The following is a 24,825-nucleotide window of genomic DNA, read 5'->3' as shown; positions in this document are numbered from 1 at the left end:
ATTTCAATTTATCAAAATAAACAAGAGATTAGTTTTACTATTTCTATCTATCAAGGCTAATATTTCAAAATAAAACGCCCCTTGGAGGATGAGAAATATTAAAAGAATACCCAATTATGGGTGGAGCAAATAACTTGTGTATTCGTCAGTCTTCTTTATGTATATTGAGGTGTTTATCGTGCTCTAATAAATTTGTGCATATTTGTTATTGGGGCATAAATCAATCATAACACGATAAATATCCCAAAATACATAAAGAAAGTTAAGGATTGCATAAGTCATCGCACTCGCATAGCTCTCCAACATTGCAGATAATACCATCTCCAAACCAACGCTAAAGAGGGTTAAATGGCTAACTGCTCAATAAGATACTACTTCATTAAAGTTAAGCATTTCCACAAATAATAGTATAACATTGAAAGAAACTTAATTAAACTATTCAAAACAGAGGACCTACTTTTGAAATGTTACGGAAGCAGTGTAAGCATTAAATGCATGCCTTAAACAAATCAAAATTAGATTTAGCTCTGTAATATTTAATTAATTACCCTTCCGCCCTCTACTCCATATGTGAAGGTAGCTTGCTTTTCTTTTACTGTACCACTTTTTCACATATTATGTGGGCTATCCTAATTAAGTAAGTATATTCTTGTTCACTTGTTATGTTTACTTTTTCAAATAATTTTTATATATTATTTCAAAATCTACAATCAAATACAGACTGTACGTGGTTAATTTGAGTTCTTTATTTTTGTTTAATAGTTTAAATACGAATAATTAATGCAAATCGTTGTATAATGTCATACATAAGAATGCTGTGATGTAGGAAAATGGGAACTAATTTTGCAAAGGAAAAGAGAAACTTTGTATATTCCATGCCTTTTTTCTTTATCCACGAAAATCACATATTCTGGAATCCCCGCTAAAGTTTTAGATGCTTCTCTATTATGTCACCTCCACTCTACACATGTACCTATATAATTTAATGTAATTTGTGGTAGTAATTTTACAATATAATTATAAAATAGTCACCTATATAAATTGAGACACCATCTCGTACTTAACCTACTTAACCAAGATAGATGTCTTAGTTAAATCCTACGCTTTATTCCAATAGTACGTCTTGCCTCTCATCTAGTTGCGGTTCATAAATGCATGTTAAATTGTTAATATTACTACAAAAGCTGACGAGTACAAGAAACAAAAAAATGAATAAAAGATTGAATTATTTAATCACAAGCGGTGCAGGTTTTTTTTAGTATTTTTTTTCTTTCTTTTTAGAGATTCTTGTGAAATTGACAAAGCAATATATACTATAATAGCGTAGAAGTTGTACATATATACGCATTTCACTAATTATGAACATTATAGTATATACATAACTAGTTACATTAATCTCTGGAGTCAGGGGATTTTTTAGGACATTAACTTAGATTGATTTGAAAATTAGGACAATAACTTTCGGAATTGTAAAAATATGACACTAATTATTTTTTTAGAGTAAAATAGGACACTAATTAATAAGCGTCGTAAAAATAGGACATTTCTCAGCCGATAATTGGCTAAAAAATGTCCTGCGGATGCAATACTTATTAATTAGTGTCCTATTTTACTCTAAAAAAAATTAGTGTCCTATTTTTACAAGTTCGAAAGTTATTGTCCTAATTTCCAAATCAATCTAAGTTACTGTCCTAAAAACCCCTCGAACTCTTAATCTCTGTATTACTTTATTTGTGAGGCATATACCAATTAAAAGCGCCGACACCCCACCCCCACCTTTTTATCTCCACACTTTAGGAGGTAGAAGCCTATATTAGTTAGTAGACAGGCAAGGCAAGGCAAGTGAGTCGACCCCATTCTGAAGAAGCAGCATGTCGGAGAAAGTATGCGACCACCACGAGAGCGGGCGCCGCAAGATGGCGCGGCGGTGCGGCGCCGCCCTGCTGAGCTTCATCTTCATATTCCTCCTGATCATCCTGCTGGTGTGGGCCATCCTCCAGCCAAAGAAGCCGCGCTTCACCCTCCAAGACGCCACCATCTTCAACCTCAACATCTCGGCCCCCAACGTCATCTCCACCACCGTCCAGGTCACCGTGAACTCCCGCAACCCGAACCCCCGCATCGGCGTCTACTACGACCGGCTGGACGTGTACGCCACCTACCGCAGCCAGCAGATCAGCTACTACACGGTGATCCCCCCCGTCTACCAGGGCCACAAGGACGTCAACGTCTGGTCCCCTTTCCTCTACGGCAACAACGTCCCCGTCGCCCCTTACAACGGCATCGCCCTCGCCCAGGACCAGGCCGCCGGCGCCATCAACCTCCTCATCAAGATCAACGGCCGCGTCCGCTGGAAGGTCGGCTCCTTCATCTCCGGCCGCTACCACCTCCACGTCGCCTGCGCCGCCTATATCCCCATCTCTAACAGCAAGAACACCGGCATCGTCATCGGCAATGCAGTTAAGTATCAGCTTTCCCAGACTTGTACCGTCAACGTTTGATTTTTTTCTTTTTTCTTTTTCCGGCTTTTTGGTTTATATTTTGATCTTAATTTAAGATTTGTAAATTTGCTGGAAATAATGTGTGAGGTGCGGGAGATGGGATTGAAGGAGGTGAATGCAGAAATTTGCAATCTTGTATTATTACACTTCGTTAATGATTATGCTGTAGTTTTAAGATATTACTACATGTAATAATTGTTTCTTTTTATTGGAAACGTTTAGTGAAGGTCAAGTTATAATTAAGTTGCTTCTCTCTCACTCTCTCTCATTATAATGTATTCCTATTTTCTATCCTGGCAAAATTATACATGGAAATTTTACTTTTCATAACCTTATTTATTATTATGATGGCTACATATATAGAAGAACAAGGGGGAAAAAATACAGCTCTCAGAAAAACGGAGGGAGTAGTGTTTTCTCGTCTTAATAGTCGCGAAATTGTACGCAAAAATTAAGTGTGCTGATTTTATAACATACAACGGATATAAATTGGCGGAATCAATATTAATAGCTGATTTAGTTTAATTTGTTTGTGTAGTGATTAAGTGTGTGTGTGAGTGTAGGTTTTAATGAATTTGTAGTGATCCTATGTGGTGAGCTGTATTTATGACTTTGTGTTTAGACCCATGTGACTGTAGATTGTTCAATTCCGCCAAGCTACGCCACCTTTCTTTACCGTTTTGTCTTGTAACCCTATTTATCAATATTTTTGACTTTATTAGATTTCAACAAAATTAGTGAAGCGTTTCCCTAAATAATAAAAATAAAAATAAAAAATATTGATGAAGTGGTTTAATAAATTAAATAGAATTAAAATCGATATATAGTCTATTGAGCCGAAAGTCATTTTAATAATTTCTCCCTGTTCGCCTTTCAATTCGTTAGGATCAATTAATGTCGGTTGCTTAATTTGTTATTTAAGTAAATATTTCTGAGATAAAGTGTTATTTAAATATATTAATGTGCGATCAAAATATTATACTCGCACAATTTACTGTTATACGCTCAATGTCATTTGTTTCTATATATGACCAACTATAATTCTCTCTTATTTATTATATTCACATGTAAATAGTAATTTATTATATATTCATGACTAAGTAGCAAAGATAGAAATTAATTTCAGGTTTGTGAGCCATTTTAAATTCTTTTAATAGATTAGTCCCTAAAGATAAAGCAAAGAAAATGAAGACTACTATAATATGAAAAAATAACATATATCTCCTCTTATTTTATTATATTCACGTATGACATATATCACATACTACCATATTGTTGATGATGATGTGTGTATGAATGAGCGGTGAAGTCAGAAATGAAGAGTCGTAGGACAATATTTAAGTCTTTTTATAAATTAGCAGAGAGAGTCTGCAAATGCACGCAATTCATAAATTTAATACTAATAAATTGTTGAATTGAAAAATTGTAATAATGTTTATTGAAAAATTATTATTTTTATGATTAATATAAAATTAAAGATAATTTTTTAATGAATATAGCGATGAAAGATATACTTATATAAATTCACTCCACGGGGCATATGATAAATGGATAAAAATCATAAAATGCATATTTCTTTTGCATATAAAAAAGATGAGCAAACAATACACTTGTATTCTCTGCTTCATTCACACGCCGACAAATGATTAATGGAGATGACTTCTCTGTTGAAAAAATAATAATAAAACGTGTTGAGAGTTCAGATTACAACCGTCCAAGCCGATCGATGTGCTGCTACTATGAAAAAAAACGAAAATCGATGCAGGAGTCTGCAGTTTATTGAATTTATTTTTTATCAATGCAAACTCAACATAAAATATCACTTCCTCGGAAGAAGTAAAACCTATCCTAGTTTTTTAACAAAACGGTGGCCCAAAATAGAGCGTGTTTCATTCTTTCTTTTGGTATATGAGAATATTAAATCTGTGTATTTTTTTTTTATAGTTTTTATTTATTTATTTATTTTTGGGTTGGGAGAGCAATTATGAATGATCACTGAATTGAGATGTTCAAATTTCAAACATAGATAGACCGCATAGTGAGCTCCAAAGATATTCATGAATTTTGTAGCTCAATTTTTCAAGGTCGAATTTACAATTATTTTTATTCGTAAATTCTAATTTTAAAACTTGAATTCACAAGCACAATTATTTTAATTGTGAATTATAACTTTAAAATTCGGATTACAGTTAATTTATATTCGAGTTGTGAATGTTAACTTTAAAATTCGAGTTCACCAATAAAAAATAACTTGTAAATTCAAACTTTAAAACTCAAATTAATTCACAACTAATTTATATCCAAATGAAGTATAGTCTTAAAACCGAATTCACAATTAAGACACTTAGTTGTGAATTCGAACTTTAATTAAAAATCTATAATTCACAATTAACACTAACGATTCAGTTGTGAATTCATCAAACTGATTGTAAATTCAATAATATTAACAACACTGGTGAAACGAGAAATAATACGGTAAATAAAAGCAGTAAACGACACCGGATTTACGTGGTTCGGTCGAGAAGACCTACGTCCACGGGGTTTTGGGGGTTTTCCACTATAATCGAGAGAGTATTTTACAGTTTACAAGTTGTAGGCTAAGAAAAATGACTATCTTCTCAAATGAGAGCTAAAATGAGATTTATAGGAAAGGGAGAAAGTAAGGGCCTTGAGCCTATTTGGCCCATTAGCCCACTAGCCCTAAATAATTTGGCCCAAGCCCCTATTACATGAGCTTCGCTCTTTAATCGAACCGAGAGTCGTGCTGCGCTGCTGTAATAATTCTCTGTCAAGTCTAACTGAACCAAATATTAATAAAAATAAGAGTATTGATAATAAAGATAAAAGGAAAATACTATAGCCTTGTTTAGCACAGCGCTGGTGCATATTTCAGTCCTCATCAGCTACTCCTCCTAGTCTGGTTGAACCGGGTATTCTTCGTGTTCAGCCAGCAAAGTATTGTTAAAGCCAGCGCTGTGCTGTTTTCCTTAATCCCTGCAAATCATGAAGACATAAGAGTTTTAATACTGTAAGAAAGCAAAGATAAGCATTTTCCCCCTTGACTTTGGAATTGTAGTTCCAAGTTAGATTTCCTTCTTGTTTGTTGAATGTTGACAAATATAAATAATTTCCATTTCTTTGGTCGCATAAGAAGACCAGCGCTGAGAATACCCCATATTGAATACTTTGCATAGATAAGCAATATAAATGCTTTGTGTTGGATGAATCAGAAGACCGTTGCAAGAATACCCGAATAACATAGGAAGACCCATGTCGAAGTTGAGAAATATGATACTCTGATCATGTGAGAAAACCCGTAATAATTATTTGTCGAGTCTGAACAATATACCCTGTTGTTGTACGGTACACCCGGGTGTACCCAAGATCACCTCTTTTTATTTTTATTACTATATAAAAATGGATTTGATGCAACGATTCTATACTATTTTACTACATAATCAATTATACTCCCTCGGTCTAAAAAAAAATTATACTCAAAAAGAAAATATATAATAATCACTTTTATTTTTTTAAACTGAGGAAAAAATTTGTAATCACTGCATCTGTTGTTTATTGGGGGACTTCATCAGTCGAGCAAACTGTCTCAAATCTAGTTTATATCTCATATTTATTTATATAATTTATTTTATTTTCTAATATCTCATGCATGTATTGCACGTTCACACAGACACATGGAGTATGTGTTTGGTGTGTATTCTTGGATCTAATGATTGCGTTATGTATCACGCTTTTACAATGCATGAAGAATGCCTATATTAATTTTAGATTTAAATTTTGTAAGGCTGAGAATCGAAAAAAATATGACTAAAGTGCATTGAATTTCTTCTTCTTGAAGTCGGCGTTTCAGAATAATTAAGTTTGACGTACATATTTTCTAATAATTAAATAATACGTCCATATAATATCCACCGACTCTGAGTTTCATATCTCAAACTAATAAATAATAATTTGGATGGAGAAAGAGAATTAACAATTACCAAAGGTTGATGCTGCTAATTTGCCTTAATTTGGTTAGGGAATAATTGAGTCGGAGAATTTGAACATTTGCGATGAGAAGGAGGTTTGAATTATGCATATGAAGTATTAGCCTTAAAAGATAAAAATAGTATGACTAAATTCTTATTTACTTTGTTGGATTGAAACTTTGGAATATCCCAAGACCTTTGATTATTTTTATCATTTAAGTTAGTTTTGTTTGATTTTTATCCCATAAAAAAAGGATCCCACCCTTGTGGATAAAAATACTCAATCATACATTTTATCAATCATGTAAAGTAAACGTCCCGTTAGTGATGGTGATTTTGATCAAAACTAAACAACTAACCAAGCAATCTTGCACATTTTGCACATCTATGTTATGCTTGCGTAGAAGGAGAATGCTCACTGCATTTGACATCGACATTTGATGTCCAGTTCACCTTGAGAGCGGGATACTCATGAATTGTAAGACCTAACAAGGTTGGCAGTTTATTAGTAGACCCTCGTTAGTCTATTTGACTCAGAATAAGCTGGTAACTTAATTTGTGTTATTAGTTTGTCAATAGATTAGAAGGGATTTTTATCCAATCATTTTATAGTCTAGTGATTTGTAATTCACATGTTACAGTAAATTCAGATTGAAAATTAATTGACAACTTAGTAATATAAAACTATTCTATTGAATCTATTTATCGCTATTTCACTACATTTACACTAGTTATTGGATTATTTGTTCTCACGATTAGTTCAATATACTCTAACATCAAGAGCAAGATCTTTCAATAAACATGTTTCCAACCCCATCACCCAAAAGTAAGTTTTCTTGTAGTATTTTGATGAAATTCTGCAATTCAACAAGGCACGCCATGGAAACTATGAAAAAACTACCTTTTGGAAATGAGTCAGAGGAAGACGCTTTCTTTTAGTAATGTGGTTTGGTCAATTGCAGAGAAAGCATAATGCATCAAAATAAATGAACTGTTGTTAGAAACAAAAGAATTAAAGAACAATTTAGGAATTACAATTTAATAGAGGATCTTAATACATCCAGCCAAAACATGGATGTATTAAAAGAAACAAAAGTTTTAATACAATATATTATCAAGTCTTATCCAAAAAATCCCAAAGCATATACACACTAAGCCCATACTACATGTATGAAGAGGGACAGTTTCACTCAGTTATGTTAAAACAGAGCTTAGCCTCATCCCAGGGGCCATTTATCTCAAATTTGTACTCTTGAATTCTAATCAGCCAATAGGGGCAGACCAAATTAACAAAAATCAATATGCTCAGCAATAAAATAAAGAGCAATTGGTGCAAGTGATAAACAAAAAACAGAGTTAGAGCCATCAAACCCAACGAGAAACACAAGTGTAACCGAAAAGAGTATTTCTTGATACAATAACTAACAAATGGGGCAAACAAGAAGACTTGCAAGGAAAACAGAACAATAGCAAAAACATGAAGCCTTGAAGGAAGACGGGAAGCAATTAGAAGCGAAGCAACTATAGAGACATTAAGAGAAATGTTGCTCGTGAAGGTAGAAAACTCAAGAGCCCCAGGAGCTTCAACCGTGGAGCCAGAATAGTTATGCAGAAACAAATGGAGTATGACAAGAGCAGCCGTGAGTGCCCAAATGGAATCCGAACTTATGGAGCGTGTCAAAGTGTGATAGATAGGAGATAAAATGTATAGGCCGGTTATGAAGAAAGAGGTTCTGAGAATATAATTGAGCAGCAGCTCAAACGATAGCGTTTCTGCTGTCAAAAGAACAACTAGGAAACCCCACCCAAGAAGAGCAATGTCAAGTAACAAGAGAGACTGTTCGCTAAAGATGGATCTAAGTGTATAAGTCCAGACCAAGACAACAAGAGCAACAACACACAAATATTGTGAGATGGAAACTGCGTCAAGAATCACCTTAACCAGATCTCTTTTCACAACATTGGCGTTCATAATCATGTCTTCTAGGAAAGACTCATCTGTATGATTGTCATCAAACCCGGGTTGCATCCCGCCATAGGCAACTTTCCTCCATTTTTGAATGGTTGGAGACGAACTCTTATGCAAGTGGGATTCCATTTATAAGCCACGCCTCTATGAAGCCTCAACAAATATTTATCTAAGAGATTGTTAGTACCAAATGGGTGCAAGGATACAACAATACAGCAAATATTTCACCAATTGTAGTTATTTTGGGATTAAAATCATATCTCAAAAAATCCTTTTGATGCAAGAATTCAAAATGGTTCTTGAAAAACTGATTTGTCGATGAAATTCAGTGACAATACCACAAGATCACAATATTTTCTCACTTATGGGGCAAAAATTGTATTTAACATATATTTTCAGCAGAAGCAGCATGAAAGTTTTAAATTTTAATTAAATGAAAAAAAAGAAAAACACAAAAAGAGCATATAATTCAGATTACGCCTCATCTTCGTCAGATGTGTTTGTGGATTCAATCATTACAGGAACATGACCAAATGAAATTATTGACAATAAAATTTCATATGCTCTTTATCAATTGATTAAGACTAATATTAACACAATTTAACATGGATTTTCTGAGTCTACAACATATACGGCACCAACAATAACAGAGTGTGCTAAAAAAGGGATCCAACTATCAACTTCTTTCTGCTTAAACCTTGGTAAAGTTCAGATTTGATTTTCCCCATTCAAATTCCTACTCTGTATCTAAACTACAGAAGTACCTTCTGATTCACACTCTTAGAGCATCATTACACAAGAAACAAATCATCAACAAAAACTGTTCGGTAAGTTTATTATTTTCTCTTCAACTATTTTTTCGAAAGTTCTAGTCTTTCACTGAAACCAAGCATTGTAAATTTCAAAGTCATAAGACTTGCAACTTTTCAACACATTAAGCACACATCAAACATATACATAGTGTCTCAAAAAAAACATATACATACACTGGTGTTCTTTTTCAGCAATGTTGAACGTATCCTCAAATCTGTTTCTGATCCACAAAATTACAATTCACCAATATTCATCACTTCACAATCAACATCTCGCCAGCTGATTCATCACTTCACTTCACTCTTTGCTATTTCCTCAACCCATAAGTGGAGTATTTTTTTAAAAGGTCGCGGTGGTTTTAGCCGAATGGCTGCGGCGGCGGCGTGCGCCCGCCGTCGGAGAGCGGGGACGAAGAAATGATAAGGCGGCGGCGATATTGGGTGGTCGAACGGCGAATTCTCGCTGGAGAAGAAAAGGAGGGGAGTGCGAGTTACGGATTTGATTTTGTGAGAAGAAAATGGGGATTTCCTTGGGAGAAGTATGGGGATTGGTTTTGGGAGGATGCAGACAATATTGAGAGAGAGAGAGAGAGAGAGGGACGTGATTGTGATTGTGATTGTGATTGTGAATGAGAAGAGAAAAGTGTTGGGCTTGTTTTAAATTGTTTTCTTTAGCTGCGGTTGGGTTCATCGATTGCTATAATGGGCTGCTGTTCTTTATTTAAGATTTATTGGTATGGCCCAATGTAAGTTTTAGGTCGATGTTGAGATTGAATTGATTGTTTCTAGGGCCCCACTAAATCTTTGATATGTCATTAAGCAAATTGTTGTTACAAATGTTATCCAAAGATTTAATCGTACGAAATAGGGTTGTTTTATTTTAGTATTGATTTCATTATATTGGTTTGAACAATGTTGTAAAAAGTTTCATGTTGAATGTACTTTGTATGTTGATCTCATATCTAATGTTTCATGTGTTTATATTTCAAATTTCTTAAATTTGAAATTCTAAATTATCTTAGCTTTCTATCTAACGTGATATTATGAGTCTTTTGTTGATTAAGTACTCTTGTAAAAGTCAAGACTATTTGTTTTAGCTTATCTTGACTTATGTTTGTTTATAGTATTAGATTTTTATTATCATGGTTTGTTTTGTTGTATCCATCTAAAATTCTGAAACTTATTTCTTCAAATAATTTTATTTAAAGTTTTCATTTATATAAATTATTTTTAAAATATATATAACACTTTTTCACTTTAAATATTATTTAAATTTAACATTTTAGTTAAATTAAAATGTTACAGAACGAGTCAGCCAACCAATCCAGTTGACAACTCTCGTTGCTTCTTGTTTCTCTAGATCACTACAGTACAAACAAACAAAAGCCTAGAGTTAATCTTGTCTCTTGTTATGAGAAATTTAAAATTTCGAAGCAAATAAACCACACATATATGACGCCTAAACAAGTATTTATCTATTCAATCTTGACATAAGTATCTCGACACAAATTTTCCCTATTTAAATGAACAGGCGTGGTGCTGACCGTTGAGAAGCTTGTTCAAACAAAATAATAATAATAATAAAAAGTGAAAAATATAGCACCTGAATTTGAGAAGCTAAATTGTCAAGATCATACTAATTAAATACTGCTACTATTACATACAAAAGAAAAGGATAAAGAAAAATAAAATTAAACGGCAAACGTGGTTGCAACCCCCGTTGACCGGCCATTGACCGCCTCATGTACTGGAGAAGCCGATGGAGTGAAATACAGAGGCGAAGCGCAAGGCGTCGAAAACGGCGTCGTATCATCGCGATCGTCAATCTCCACCTCCACCGCCGACCGCAAACACTCCTCCAAACTCACGCTGCCTCTCTTCTCATCACCAACAACTTCCTTCATCTCATTTTCAGCGGGAAAGGGCGTCGTCTTCGCCGGCGATTCCGTGCCCTCTCTCTCCTCCTCTTTGATGGTGAACAGAAACCTCGGTGGTCCAAACACTCCTTGAATCTTCAACAAGTCGATGTCGATCACCTCCACATCCGATTCATGATCCGAGTTCCTTTCGCCGCCTCCAGAATTCGCAGTCAACGAGCTTTGATCGAGGTGGAGCTGCGGTCTTACGCAGAAGAAATAGAGGAGCTCCTTTGATGGTGCGCTGGAAGCGGATTCCGACGAAGAGTAGCGCGAGATTTCGTCTCCGCCTCCGCTAGCAGCACTGGTTCGACGGCGGAATACAAGGCGGCGCCAAAACACATAGAAAAGCTGCGTGAAGATTGCCAGAACTGAGATTGCGAAGATTATCACGAGTGCAATGCCTAACTTGCTTAGTGCTCCGCCGCCGCCGCCGCTGCCGCTCATTTTTGGTAGGTGTATCAGCCTTGAAACTATGATGCTATATAGCAATAATCACGTGAAAAAGATTGGAAAAAGCTTTGAAAATTAAGGACGTTTTACCTAATTTAACAATCAAAATCTGGCGAAAAAAGTTTCTCATGGTTGAGACAGGAAACCGGAGATAGTTGGTTGTGGGGGTCACTAACGGATAATGAAGCCTTTGGAGTGACGTGGAAGCTGACGTGTCATGTGCACTTTTATTTTGAATTAATTGAGCGGAAATTAAGTTTTAAGTCGTCGGTCGAAAGACTCTATCCACTTTTTGGTGTTTCGCTCCATATTCTACTTTCAATTTTGTACTAGTTTTAGTAATATTTATTAGAATTCATCAATTTAATAAATTATTTAGAATAATTTTATATTTTAATTAATAAATATTTTTTTTGAGAATAATAAATAATTATTAGTATTGATTAATTCATAATTAGAGTAGATATATGTTTTAAGTATTAATCTTTATTCATAAATATTGATTATGTTCCACTCTATATTAATATGTTTATAAAATACTAGTAAAATTAATAGTGAGATGCAATAAAAACTTAAAAAATTGTGGAACCATGGATCTCATCTAATTATCAAAAGGAACTTCTCTTCTTATTTCGCTTTTATACTTTACTTAGTTTAGGGAAATAATAGGAAAATAAAGATTAGTCAGCGCTTTCTATTGTATATCCCATTTTTGCATGTAATTGGTAGCTTATTTGGATAAAGACAAAATCTTGCTTCGCTTTCAAAACTATACGAGTCGTCTCTGTGATTGAAATATATGATTTTTCATAATAATGGATCGAGGGAAAGAATCCAATTATTATAGATGTATACGTTGGTGGCTATGATTAATTAATGAAAAACTAATTTTTGTGATAGTGATTAGAAAATTAGTTTTTTGGTCGAGACGAAGCTAAGCAAATTTATTCTTTCTTTTATCAATTGAAAGATGATTGTTTGGAACAAAACATAACAAATTGTATCTCTATGCGGTCAAACGTCTGGCCGGCCATAAAGATTAAAGAGTAGACCGATTATTTTTCATTTGGTATTATTTAGTGTTGGAAATATGGTTTTAATGCCATATCTGGAAATTATTATTTAATTAAATATTTATTATTTAATTAAAATAATGATTGGATGTTAATCTACATCTCGAGTAGATCAACGTGATATACTTGAAGTCTCAAAACCGATTTCCGATGAGTGAGATATTGTATGTCAAAGTTTGGATGTTGAAGAGGGAAATAAATGCTATCCCACATTGGAAAACATAGAGATGTTTTTCATGTATAAGAATAGCAAAGCACATGGAGTTGATAAATTGACTTGTGGGCTTGCTAGTGGGCTTGATCTAAGTACTAGCCTCGCGCGCACACACACGCGCCGCCGCCGACGCCGCCGCCGCCGCCGACGTCGTCGCCGCCGCCGGACGGGCGGGCGGGTCGGGTACGGGCCGCGGCCAAGGACTTGGACCTTGGCAATTGGTGTTTGGGGCCCAAACTATTTTTTGGACCAACTCCATTGGGCTTTTAATTTTTGGCCCAACAGAATTATTTTCTTGGCCCAACTGAATTAATTCCCAAGCCCACAGCAACAGTCACAGCAGCAGCAGAAGCACGCCAGCTTCGACTTCTGCATGGCGTCTTCAATTTTGCAACTAAGTTTCTTCAATGGCTGCTGCCACCGGCCACATCTTCAACCTTCCAGCCGTCGGAGTGGAATTCAATGTATTGAATTCATACTTACCACATGTCTATAAATAGGCTTGTGGAGAGCATGCAAAAACTACTTAATAACTACAAAATCCTGCATTCTGCCATTTACATACAACACTCTCTGCAAACACTTGTGCTCAGTTCTTGATCCTATTTAGTTCGCCGGAGCTCGCCGGATTGTGGTGCTACATCCAACGAGACGAAGTCGTTTTACCTTTGGGGAAGATACGCCTAACCGAAGAGCACTACCGGGGCGATAATCTTCTTGCGGGAAGAGATTCATCTCGACTCGACTTTGTTTATACGTATAATTTATTTATACAGTGTATTTCAGTTGTATCAAATTATTTGAGTTGTAATTTCTCAAATTATTTACTTTGTAATATTTCAATTATTTTGAGTTGTAATTTCTCAAAATATTATTTTTGTAATATCTTGATCGTGTACCCGGTTCTAACATTTAGTACATTAGCTAGAGTATAATCTAGTTGAGCCGATCAAATATGACTTATTTGTTACTAAATCAAATTTATTTATACATTGAGGCTCATAAAATCATTCGAGGTAATTAAGACTAAAGAACTCAATTATAAATTTATATTTGCATTTAAAATATATGATTATGTTCACATTTCATAGTACATTTGCTAAATTAAGTTCATTATTTTCTTATAGAAAATGAATTTAGTCAATGACTTAACACAACTATTAGTAATATATACTCCAATATAGGATTTTTTTTTAAGTAATACTATAATATATAGAAATATAAGTTGTATGTTGTTAATTTTATATTTTTAAGTTAAATCACAGACTATCAAACTTATTCACATTCTAACAAATTAATAGAGTACCACCAAACACGTACGAACATGGGTCTTGCAGTTAATAACGATCAACTTTACTAAATAGATTGAAGGAGTTTTTATCGAATCCATATCCGAGTAATTCGACTCATTTTCAGCACCAGTCTTTCATGCCATATATAATCTGTGCGGCCAATATATGGTCGTTCAGCGTTCTTAATTCAAAGAGGGTACGCAGATTGGTACGTAATTTATCATTAATTATTTATTAATAAAAAAATATTTTGATTTTACAAAAATATCACTCCATTCCTTATATAGAGAGATGTCACATATTAATTCCAAATTTTGAATTTTTTAAATATCTCTGACCATTAATATGGATAGCATTTTCTCAATGACGTGAACATTCATTCATTTTCAAATGTCAAGTAAAGGAAAAAAAGTTCAGTTAAACCGTTTCTTAGTTTTTTCGTAAGGCTGCGTTTTCTTTGGTTGTAAATTTATCATGAGAAAAAGAAGAATAAACAAAATTTCACATTTTAAATCCTTCCTTTCTTTTCCCACATTTCCTACTTGACCCTTACTCAATCCTCATTTACACTACAAATGAGGGATAATATTATTACACCATTTTTGGAGGGATAATATTATCCCTCATTTGTAGTGTAAATGAGGAATGAGTAATGATCAAATAGAAAATATGGGAAAAGAAATGAAGAATTTAAAGGGTGAAATTTTGTTTATCCTTTATTTTTCCATGATAAATTTACAATCAAAGAGAACGTATCGAGGAAAACCGATTTTTACTTTGATTGAACCGAATAATCTGGCTATTTAAGAATACTCATGTATATATAAACATACTGGGCCCAAAAGGTTTAAATCATTTATAAGAGTAGATCTTTTAAGAATCTTGTGTTCCTTCGGGGACATGAGTAGTAAGACTCTTCTGTGTAAAGAGTGAGGTTGAATATTTATCTCCAAGTCCATCTATTTCCTTTTTTCCTACTTATGTGAATAATATGGGCCAGGGGCCGGGCTGTTAGTTCTTCCGAATCTCCCACTATCTTACGGGCCGGCCCAATATGAATTGTGAACCAAAAGGCTAGCTACAAAACTCGGGTTGAGGCCCATGCTTTACAAGCTTTGATTAGTTTTGCAAATTATTTAAAATGACTCAAACCCATCAATAAACTCCTCTTCATAACTTATATTACTATGAAATTTGTGTCACATGGATTGGTAATTAAGTGTACCGTATACCCTAGTCACATTTTATAATGTTCGCGTGAAAAAAAAAAAAAAAAAGAGAGAGAGTAAATCATACTCCCTTCGTCCCACTTATCTTGAGACACTTTCCTTTTTGGGTGTCCAATCTATCTTGAGATATTTTTTTATTTGACAAAAATTTTACCTTTTATTCATATTTTCACCTACACACAAAACACTATTTTCTCAAAAAAAAAAAAAAAGATCTCAAGGTAACCGGGACAGAGGGAGTAAATAAAGAGGTGCATGCATGGTGTGGTTGCATTACAATTTATGCGACACAATTAAGTTGTTATATGAGAATATACTATATATATACTGAAGGACAATGGTCATATCTAAAATCACCTTTTTTTATTACTCCCTTCGTCTCAGCGAAAGTGAGGCGTTTCTTTTGAGCACGAGATTTAAGGAGTTAGTGTTTAATAAAAAAGTGAATGAAAAAATAGCTTTAATTTATTTCAAAAAAAGAAACGACTCAACTTCATTGGAATGATCCGAAAAAAAATACGACTCAACAATTCGTTGGGACGGAGGGAGTATTTTTTTTGCTAGTAAAACTAGTTATTATGCAATGGAGATATAGAGTGTAGTCTGGAATTATATTGATAGATCTGCATTAATACTACAAAAAAACAGCTGAATTGCGACAGAATTAACGACGGAATCAAGTTCCGTCATAAAATTATAACGGATTAACGACAGACCAACGACGGCTTACATTTTCGACAATTAACGACGAAATTAGCGACGGAATTTCCGTCATAAGTATTTGCTACGGAATTATTCCGTAGTTAAAATTAAGAAATATATAATTATAAAATAATTTAAATTTAACGACGGAATAATTCCGTAGTTAAAATAAAAAATATATATTATTTAAATAATTAAAATTCAGCGACAGAATTATTCTGTAACTAAAATTATTAATTATTTAAATAATTTAAATTTAACTACGGAATTATTATTCTGTCGTTAAATTTCATATTACTATAAGAAAAAAAGAAAAATAAATAAATGGTGGCTTTATCCCTTTACTCCGTCTTTCCCCCTTTTTCTCTCTCTCTCTACGCCCTAATCCTCCCCGCCGAGAACCACCACCCCTATCCAATTCGTCTCCTTCGATCCGATCTTCGCCTCTGGCAAGCTCATCGTCATCGCCGCCGCCAACGACGACTTGCTCTCCGCCCTCTCTCAGCCTCTAACTTTCGACCCGCTCTCCGAAAAATGGACCCTCGGCCTGCAGTTCGCCTCCGCCCGCCGCTGGTGCGTCGCCGGCGCCACGAAGACAGCGGGATCAACTCACAATACAACAGAGTTATGATTTTGCTTGTAAGTGGAGGGAAAAGCTCACACCTATTTTTGTTCACCGAAGATCTTTTCTTCATTTATGGTTATCACTAGGTTTAGCAATCTACCTTTAATACATCTCAGTTATGGTTATCTATTTCCGCAAAGGTGATTTTTTCCTATTGACATATCATTCCTTATGAATTGGAAGTGGAAAGAAAGCTTGAGAGAAATAGCACACCGCTAAAATTATTTGTAACTTCGTAAAACCATGTTACAGGCTTAAATGCTATTTTTAGATGAAAATCATATATTAGAATTGCAACTTATTGAAAATCAGTTCACATACTTGTTTTGTATTTTTATATATTTTGAAAAGGATGGTTCTGTTTGGTGTGAGGAAATTTATGAAATGGTGCTATTGCCGTCTTTGGCAAAATGGATCTTGGTCTTGTAATTGGGGATTATCTTTGTGAAACCTCTTCCTGTCTTCTTCTCTCTCTTGCACGTACACACACACTCGCATTATATTTTTATTCATCTTTGCTTATAACCACCTTTTGTATTTCCAGCAATTGGAGCTATTTTTGCTGCAACAGATATTGTTTGTACGTTGCAGGTTCATTTTGTGGCTTTGTTTGTTTGCTATTAATATGGCAGACGACTTCTTTATGTTGTTTGTCTGTTATAACATTGCAGGTACATTGCAGGTGACATTTGGTGAAATTGAAAATCAAAGGCCAAACTTCCTAGACCAGCTATCTCAAGTCAGATTATAGTTTCCTGCTTTATTTGAATCTTGCAATAGCTATGACTATGAACATTCTAAGCTGAGCTAAGATTATGTATGCTAAAACATATTGATGCAGGATAATTGGTCTAGTGTGTTGTTTAAAATGGGTGGTGGGATTGTTCTGAGTCTTGGCAATCTGGCGACGCAGTGTGCTTGGGCATTCGTTGGTTTGTTAGTGACTGAGGTTAATTATCACATCCAGCATAACTGTTGTCATAGGTAACTAGGAATTTCTAATAAGTTGCTGTTTTATGTGAACCTAAGCCTCTTCATATATACTTTTTTGCTTTATCTAGGAACGACGTTGAATTATTTCTTGGACAGAAAAATCAACAATGCTGCTGACAACAAAGCTAAGCTTGCTATCTATTCCAATGATAGCAAACATGCAGCTGTGTATGTTTTCCTCATCCAAATCTTCGTCTCCAAAATTGCATTTCGAACAATCCACAAGTTTCCCATTATTTGAGTGTGTGTGTTTGTTGATAGAACTCTCATTTTACAGTGACAAGAATGCTCATGCTTCTAAAGAAACTAATTGAAACAAAGGTAAGAGGATATTTTCGTGGTTTTTTTGTTCCAATAGATCGGCTGCTTTCATTCAAATCTTTTGTGTATAATCTACACATGTAAACAGGTTTGGAGAATGGAGGCGACAAAGCAAAGTATGGCACTACAGATATTCTCAAAAGAGTTCGAGAAAGTCAAAAATGTAGATCACAATTTGCTTGGTTTTATAGACTTTGCCTCTTGTGAGTACATTTTGGTGTGTTTGTTTGCTATTTATTCAGCAAAAGATAAATCATAAATACCGGATAACTTCCTTTTTAGGTGATGCATCAATCAAGTGTTCTTCAACTAAATCATACTCATGAGTCATGACAGTCTTGTCCTTCCCACACCAAACTCAATCCCATCCTTTTCTGAAAATATGGCTGCAGTGGGACCCGCCAACCCTCGACGCCGTTGAGGCAGAAAAGATCGAGAAGATATTCCAGCCATTCGAAGAGGATTTGGAACTCAAGATTCCAACAGGAGATGAATTCAGGTTCTTTTATTATTTTTTTTATTATTATTGAAAGTAGGGGTAACTTTAACCTCTATGACTTCCCATGATGCTTCAACTTCAACTCATTATTATGTCTATAAATCGATTTACAGGTGGCAAGGAAAGTATGAAGATTCACCATAGGCAACTTCCAAGTGAGCCAACAAGAAAATCATCAGTCAATGGGTTCAACGATCTTCAGTTCGACTGGAAATCATCTCCTTGATCTCTTCGGCGTTTATTTGGTTTCAACTGTTTGTGCAGCTTAAGATCATTGATGTTGGGAAAGATATGCATATGCAAAGGAGAAAACAAGAAAATGGCACATTGTAGAATTTTTTCATTACAGTTTTTACCCTCCAACTTTTCTACTCTTTGTTTTACTAGTTGCAGAAAATGGCATATTGTAGGTTTGTTGAATGTTAGCACCCTCCAATTTGTATGAGATTAGTTGAATTTGAAGTTGGTTTGTTGAATACGTTAATAAACGAATTTCTATGATACTGGATTGCTATTGCATTTTGAGGAATGTTGAATTGTTTGATATTTAAAATTATTGTAATGTGGTATTATTGATGTTTATAAAGGTTTCTATTGTTTTTTATATATAAAATTCATAAATAGCGACGGAACTACAACAGAATTATGATGAATGGAGGTAAGCCTCTGCGACAGAATTAGCGACGGAATAATTCTGTAGCTAGCTCTCTTACAACCAAATGGCAACTAAGGTTTAGCGACGGAATATTCCGTCGCTAATTCCGTCGTTAAATCTAACGACAGAACTATTTTCCGTCGTTAATAATTTAGCGACCATGATTCTAGATTCGGAAAATTTTCGTTGTTATTCCGTCGCTAATAGAATTTAGCTACGAAATTTTCAGGTTTAGCGACGAAAAATTCCGTCGCTAAATCTTAGTTATGTCAACTTAATTATGTTGGAATAGAAGTTTGGCACAATACTATTTATTGTTATATTTTGGTGTCAAAGCTCATAGTATTTTATTAACATGATCAGTATGTGCTAGCTATTACAATATCAATTGATTGTAAAAACACACAAATATATATAAGCATATCAACACCCGATAATTAAGTGAAACATGATATACATATAAATGTAATTGTGTGAAAAAAATCAATCTAGCACACTAGCTAGCTAATAGATTTAATTATTTTTGGATTTAAGAAGATAAACATTGAATTCATAAGTTAATTGCTCATTCGAATCCAACAATTATAGAATGGGATGATTGAATGGTGTCCATGTGTCTCACAAATATAAAATAGAAAGAAAACATATATACATATGTGACGATTGTGGTAGCCACCTTTTTAGTCCATGCAAATGAAATTCTTATAACAAGGTGGACAGCTTTTTTCTCCCCAAGATTACACCCAAAAATTATAAGATCAAACAATAGAAAAAAGGAATATAGTACCATTAAAAGGTAGAGAAAAAAGAAAGAAAGAAAGTTGAAATTGATTAAAGTTAACTTTTCAATTATAATGCACGAGCTAGGTGTGCAAAAAAGAGAACAACTTTGTGTTAAAAGGGCTGTCCACTTTCTACACTTAATTGCTAATTTATTTTAATCACTCATCGTGGCGAGTATCTCCCTTCCCCCTTTTGAGGTAGAATTAGATTCCATATGCTTTCGCATTTCGAATAATTTTTGGAAATTATTCTTTCAAGTTTTCATAGATAATTACTAGCTACCTAGCAAGAGAGCCTGTCGGTGATATACTACACTAAAAAAACTTACCTGACTCCGACGGAATTACCGATGAAAAATAATCCGTCGATGATTACCATAACGCGCCTAATTAATTGACATATTTAAACTAAGTTTAGTGATTAAAGAAAGGCCAACTTTGTAAGTTTGTCATGGCCAAATATGCGAATTAGCGAAGATTAGTTTGTGATCAAATTTTTGTGAGGATTCCACTCAATTGAAGCTCAGATAAGATGCTACAAAATAAGAGGTGTGCACATGAATGCACGATGCACGGTTCTAATTAAAATTTAATTAATACTTTAAAAAAAAAACTATTATACCCAAAGAAAGAAAGAAAAATATTGATCATGCTCTAGTTTTCTAGGTGACTCGAACTTCCGACCTATTGGTTAAACGAGAAACACGTCTTACCAACAGACGAGACTAGACTAGGTCCTAATTGATCTTTATCTTTTGGTTAATACTCTAGTTATTACATAGGAATCCCAGTACGAATACTAATTGCCTGAAAGCTTAATTGGTAAAAAGAAGTTAAGTGTTTAACTTGAAGAGACTAGACTATAGGTCCTAATTGATCTTTATCTTTGTTAAGAAAAAGTTAATTTAATCTTTATCAATAGCAATTTGGACCCTTTTTCTTGCAAATTAAATCTTAGTATATAATAGTTGACATGTCGGCTAATTATCCAGTAACAAAAAAATACAACTGTTTTTTGAGATAGGAATTTGAAACCCTTCATCCATAAGTATTTGGAAAAATAAAAAGTTAGACAAGAATATGTAATCAAACACCTTTTTCCCCCTTTACAATCTGCACTAATTTCCGGGAACTCATATGCTCTTTTCCAAAAGCAGCCACAACAAATACCCTAACATGCATCAACTTTATCCCAGTTCAAATATGGCTTCTTCACTCCACTCAAACTACCTAGTATATGTAATTTAGTATACCATCGTAATTAAATTGTCAAATTATTGGTATTATATGTAGAAGCCTTCATCATCAAATTAAATCACAACAAATTTAACTAACTTTATTGAAAGCTCCCACCATAAATTTTTTCTGCCAACTCATCATATGTTCATTCGGTTTTCATGGAATTGCGTCGAGATTAGTTGTAAAAAATTCAAAGAGTTGGTTTAATGAAAAAAGATTAAATCCTTTTAATATTTATTCACTTATACCCAAACTATTGGCATTGGGTATGGACCCTTATTCTTCTACTTCACAATGCTTTTTAGGGAGAAGAATGTTAGCCAGGGTTATGAAAATTAAAGAAAAAAAAAGTGTTATCCTTTGTAAAAACACGTCACAAAGCATGAAAGTAGTGCTATCTTTTGATTTTTTGTTGGGGAAGATTTTGCTTTTCTCATTTAAACCTTCTAAAGCAGAAAAGTTACTCCTACTTTGCCCAACCATTACGTTATGGATTCCTCACACCTTAATTTTTTCGTAACTTCAATCCACATAATATTTCTTTAACTATTTATTGGGATTATTAATGGAGCAATTATGTAAAATTATTACATTTCATTTTTCTACTTAGTGTTAATCATCAAAGAAATAAGATAAGTAAATGGAGTACTTATATCATGGAGAGCTGTTTAATCGAAAGAAAAGGGACTTGTGTGTTTTAATAATTAATAGCTAGGTGCACTGCTGTCGAGCTAGCTCGGTATATTTCCTAATTAAGCCCATGTTTGGTTGGGTGTTTTTGGAGGTTGGAAAGGGATTCAATTAATTAATTGAATCTATTATTTGTTATTTGGTTTGGGTAATGAGTTAACCATTACCCTTATTTGAGGGTAACCCAATCACCCAAATTGTTACCCATCAAAATAGATGGGAAACATAAAAAAAAAAAAAAAAATCCCTTAGGGGCCGTTTGATTTGCAGTTTAGGATTGATTAGGATTAAAATTATCTTGAGAAATTAGTGTGGATTAGTGTGGATTTATATTATTTCATGGGTGTTTGATATCATGGCTACTTAATCCTATATTATGTTTGATATCCATAGGATTATGTTGGATTATATTATCTAATACCAAAACTATCCTCACATAATTTTAAAAATATCATGTGTGTCCACCATTACTTGGGCATTTGCATCGATATGCGTGAGGAAGGGTAACAGAATTTTTATCCAACTTCTCAGTATTAAATTTATCCGAGGGGGGGTGGGCGGATTATTAGTATGGGTTAATCCCACAAAATAGCATGGAGAAGTAGGATTAAGTAGGAGTTGACAATATTAACTGCACATGATATCAAATATCATACTAATCTGTATTAATTTAATTTATCCTACCTATAAACCCATATCAAACAGGCCCTTAGTAGTGATTCATTTCCATTGCTATTAATGGTTATTGTTACCATTCCACTCCTTTAATTGATTCCATTCTATTTCCATTCCTGTACTTGAACCAACGACCACTAAGTTTCTGTTTTGTTTGAGTTTTGTATTTTTATTTCATTAAACCCTTATAACTAATGAACATATATAGTATTAGTATGTTGACAATGTCAATGCAAAACTATACTTTTTAAGGAAAATATATTGACGATCCAGTATAATGAATTTTGAGTTTTCTTTGTCTATCTACACTTGGAACTTATTGTTCAAAGAAGAAAGTAAAAAACCGTGGAAATTTACCGATTACAGCTTACAAATTTTAAACCATAATTTAGTGTCAAGTTAATAATTATTGCGTAATATAAGAAGAAAGGGTAGAACCTAAAGACTCTACTTCGTGAGAGATCTTGGACTCTTGGATACTCTCCTTCGTGAAAGGTCTTGAGTTCAATTTCGCCTGCGTGCGGTGTAATTTTTACACTATTGTGTGGGTAGTGATTTCGTCCACGTGCGATTATTTTCCAACCTTTGTGTGGTAGAGGTCTCGCCTGCGTGCATGTTGCTTATTTGATTATATTTAAATACTTTTTATAATTCTAAATTCAAAAAAAGAAAAATAAAATAATAAAGAGTAGTTTTGAGAAGATGATAAAGAAAAATAAATCTCAATCGTATCCAGACTGATTAAATAAACTATTAACGTAAACATCATTAAATAGTACAAATGGTGAGTCGGAGGAATTCATGAGACTTTCTGTTATATATATACACTCTATTTTATTATATATTTATAGGACTATAAAAAATTATATTCCAAAATGAAAATTATTCTATCGTGGAGATTTAATATTAGATTTTTTTGTTCTAATTTTAAATTGCATACAAAATACTAGTATATATATACATAAGGATTATATCAATTACATGTGTACTTTAAGAGACTTTTAACAAATAGTACTATTTGGGCTGTCTAATTGGTTATCAGATTTTGGATAATCCATTAACCGAACCAAAATTCTTGAATTTGGGTATCCAATAACCAAAATTTTTGATTATTGGGTCGGTTTTGATTATTACTTTTCTAAAAATTTCGAGTATCGATTAACCCGATAACCGATTCGAGTTAACCGGATACCCAAAAATTATTTAATTAATTATTTTATATATATATATATATATATATATATATATATATGGTGCGGTTATAGTGAGAACCACAATTATCGTGAGAACATAAGAACCAATAAAATTACTGCATCTGCTATACAAATTAATGCATCCGCTATTAAATTTAATGCATCCAAAAAAAATAATTTTTTTGCTCCCTTCATCTGCATCCATCCACCATCTGCATCAGGATTCGAACCCAGCATCTGCATCCATCCATCAAGATGATGCATCCACCGTAGATCTTGATGATCGAATGGCTTAAAATGGTTCTCTGTTCTTATTTTATTAGTGGTTCTTATTTGAACCTCTCCCTATATATATATATATATATGGGTGGGCTACCGTGAGAACACATCTTAAAATAAGAAATAAGAGCAATTTTTAATGTATGAATTTTATGTAGAATACGTATGAATTCTTTGTATAAAAGTATTAATTGTGAAAAATAATTTTTTGCTACCTTTGGGATTCGAACTCAGGACCATAAATTCATCCAACAGGATTACGAATCAACCGTAGATCTTGATGATCTAAGGGCTGAAAATGATTATATCTTAAGAAATGCTCTTATTTTAGCCCTTCCCTATATATATATATATATATATATATATATATATTATAAAAATTGTATATTTGTATTATAAAAATTAAAAATTAGGAAGTGAGAACCCTAAGTTAGGGCAGTCCTCCTCCTTCACGCAGTCTGTCACATACGACTCACACCCTGTTCCCTCTCCCCTCTCCGACCGTCCGACACCGTCCACCACCTCCGTGAGCCGCCCTCCATCTGCTACATCCTGATTCCTACGCGAGCGCGACGTCGCGCTCCAGTCCAAGCCGCTCCGCCACGCTGGCGGTCGTTTGACTCCCTTTGTTGTATGAGATTTGCTGCGTACTTGATTCATTGTAGTCCATTGCTTGTATTTGTTTTCATGTGTACCACACTTGTATTAGTTGTTGTGGAGTTATGAA

General features: G+C 34.0%; 3 protein-coding genes and 1 pseudogene across 3 annotated transcripts; 2 read left to right on the top strand and 2 right to left on the bottom strand.

The window, feature by feature from the left end:
• The first annotated feature begins 1,716 nt into the window (after nt 1-1,716).
• On the top strand, nt 1,717-2,744 carry LOC131020477 (NDR1/HIN1-like protein 1). The gene has a single exon (XM_057949298.1). It carries the CDS (start codon nt 1,872-1,874, stop codon nt 2,499-2,501), a length of 630 nt encoding a protein of 209 aa, XP_057805281.1. The 5' UTR covers nt 1,717-1,871; the 3' UTR covers nt 2,502-2,744.
• A 4,755-nt stretch (nt 2,745-7,499) lies between these two features.
• Nucleotides 7,500-9,941, bottom strand: LOC131020476 (phosphatidylinositol N-acetylglucosaminyltransferase subunit C). Its single transcript, XM_057949297.1, has 2 exons — nt 9,443-9,941; nt 7,500-8,609 (listed from the first exon to the last, which is right to left on the bottom strand). Exon 2 carries the CDS (start codon nt 8,583-8,585, stop codon nt 7,674-7,676), a length of 912 nt encoding a protein of 303 aa, XP_057805280.1. The 5' UTR covers nt 8,586-8,609; nt 9,443-9,941; the 3' UTR covers nt 7,500-7,673.
• A 935-nt stretch (nt 9,942-10,876) lies between these two features.
• Nucleotides 10,877-11,854, bottom strand: LOC131020475 (uncharacterized). Its single transcript, XM_057949296.1, has one exon. It carries the CDS (start codon nt 11,629-11,631, stop codon nt 10,960-10,962), a length of 672 nt encoding a protein of 223 aa, XP_057805279.1. The 5' UTR covers nt 11,632-11,854; the 3' UTR covers nt 10,877-10,959.
• Nucleotides 11,855-16,464: 4,610 nt separating this feature from the next.
• LOC131020474 (uncharacterized) lies at nt 16,465-19,114 on the top strand (annotated as a pseudogene).
• The last annotated feature ends 5,711 nt before the right edge of the window (nt 19,115-24,825 follow it).

This window comes from Salvia miltiorrhiza, chromosome 4 (assembly GCF_028751815.1).
Source record: "Salvia miltiorrhiza cultivar Shanhuang (shh) chromosome 4, IMPLAD_Smil_shh, whole genome shotgun sequence".
In the NCBI taxonomy this organism is placed as follows: Eukaryota; Viridiplantae; Streptophyta; class Magnoliopsida; order Lamiales; family Lamiaceae; genus Salvia; species Salvia miltiorrhiza.
Note: the sequence above shows the minus strand (reverse complement) of the source record. Positions and strands in the feature narration are given on the sequence as shown.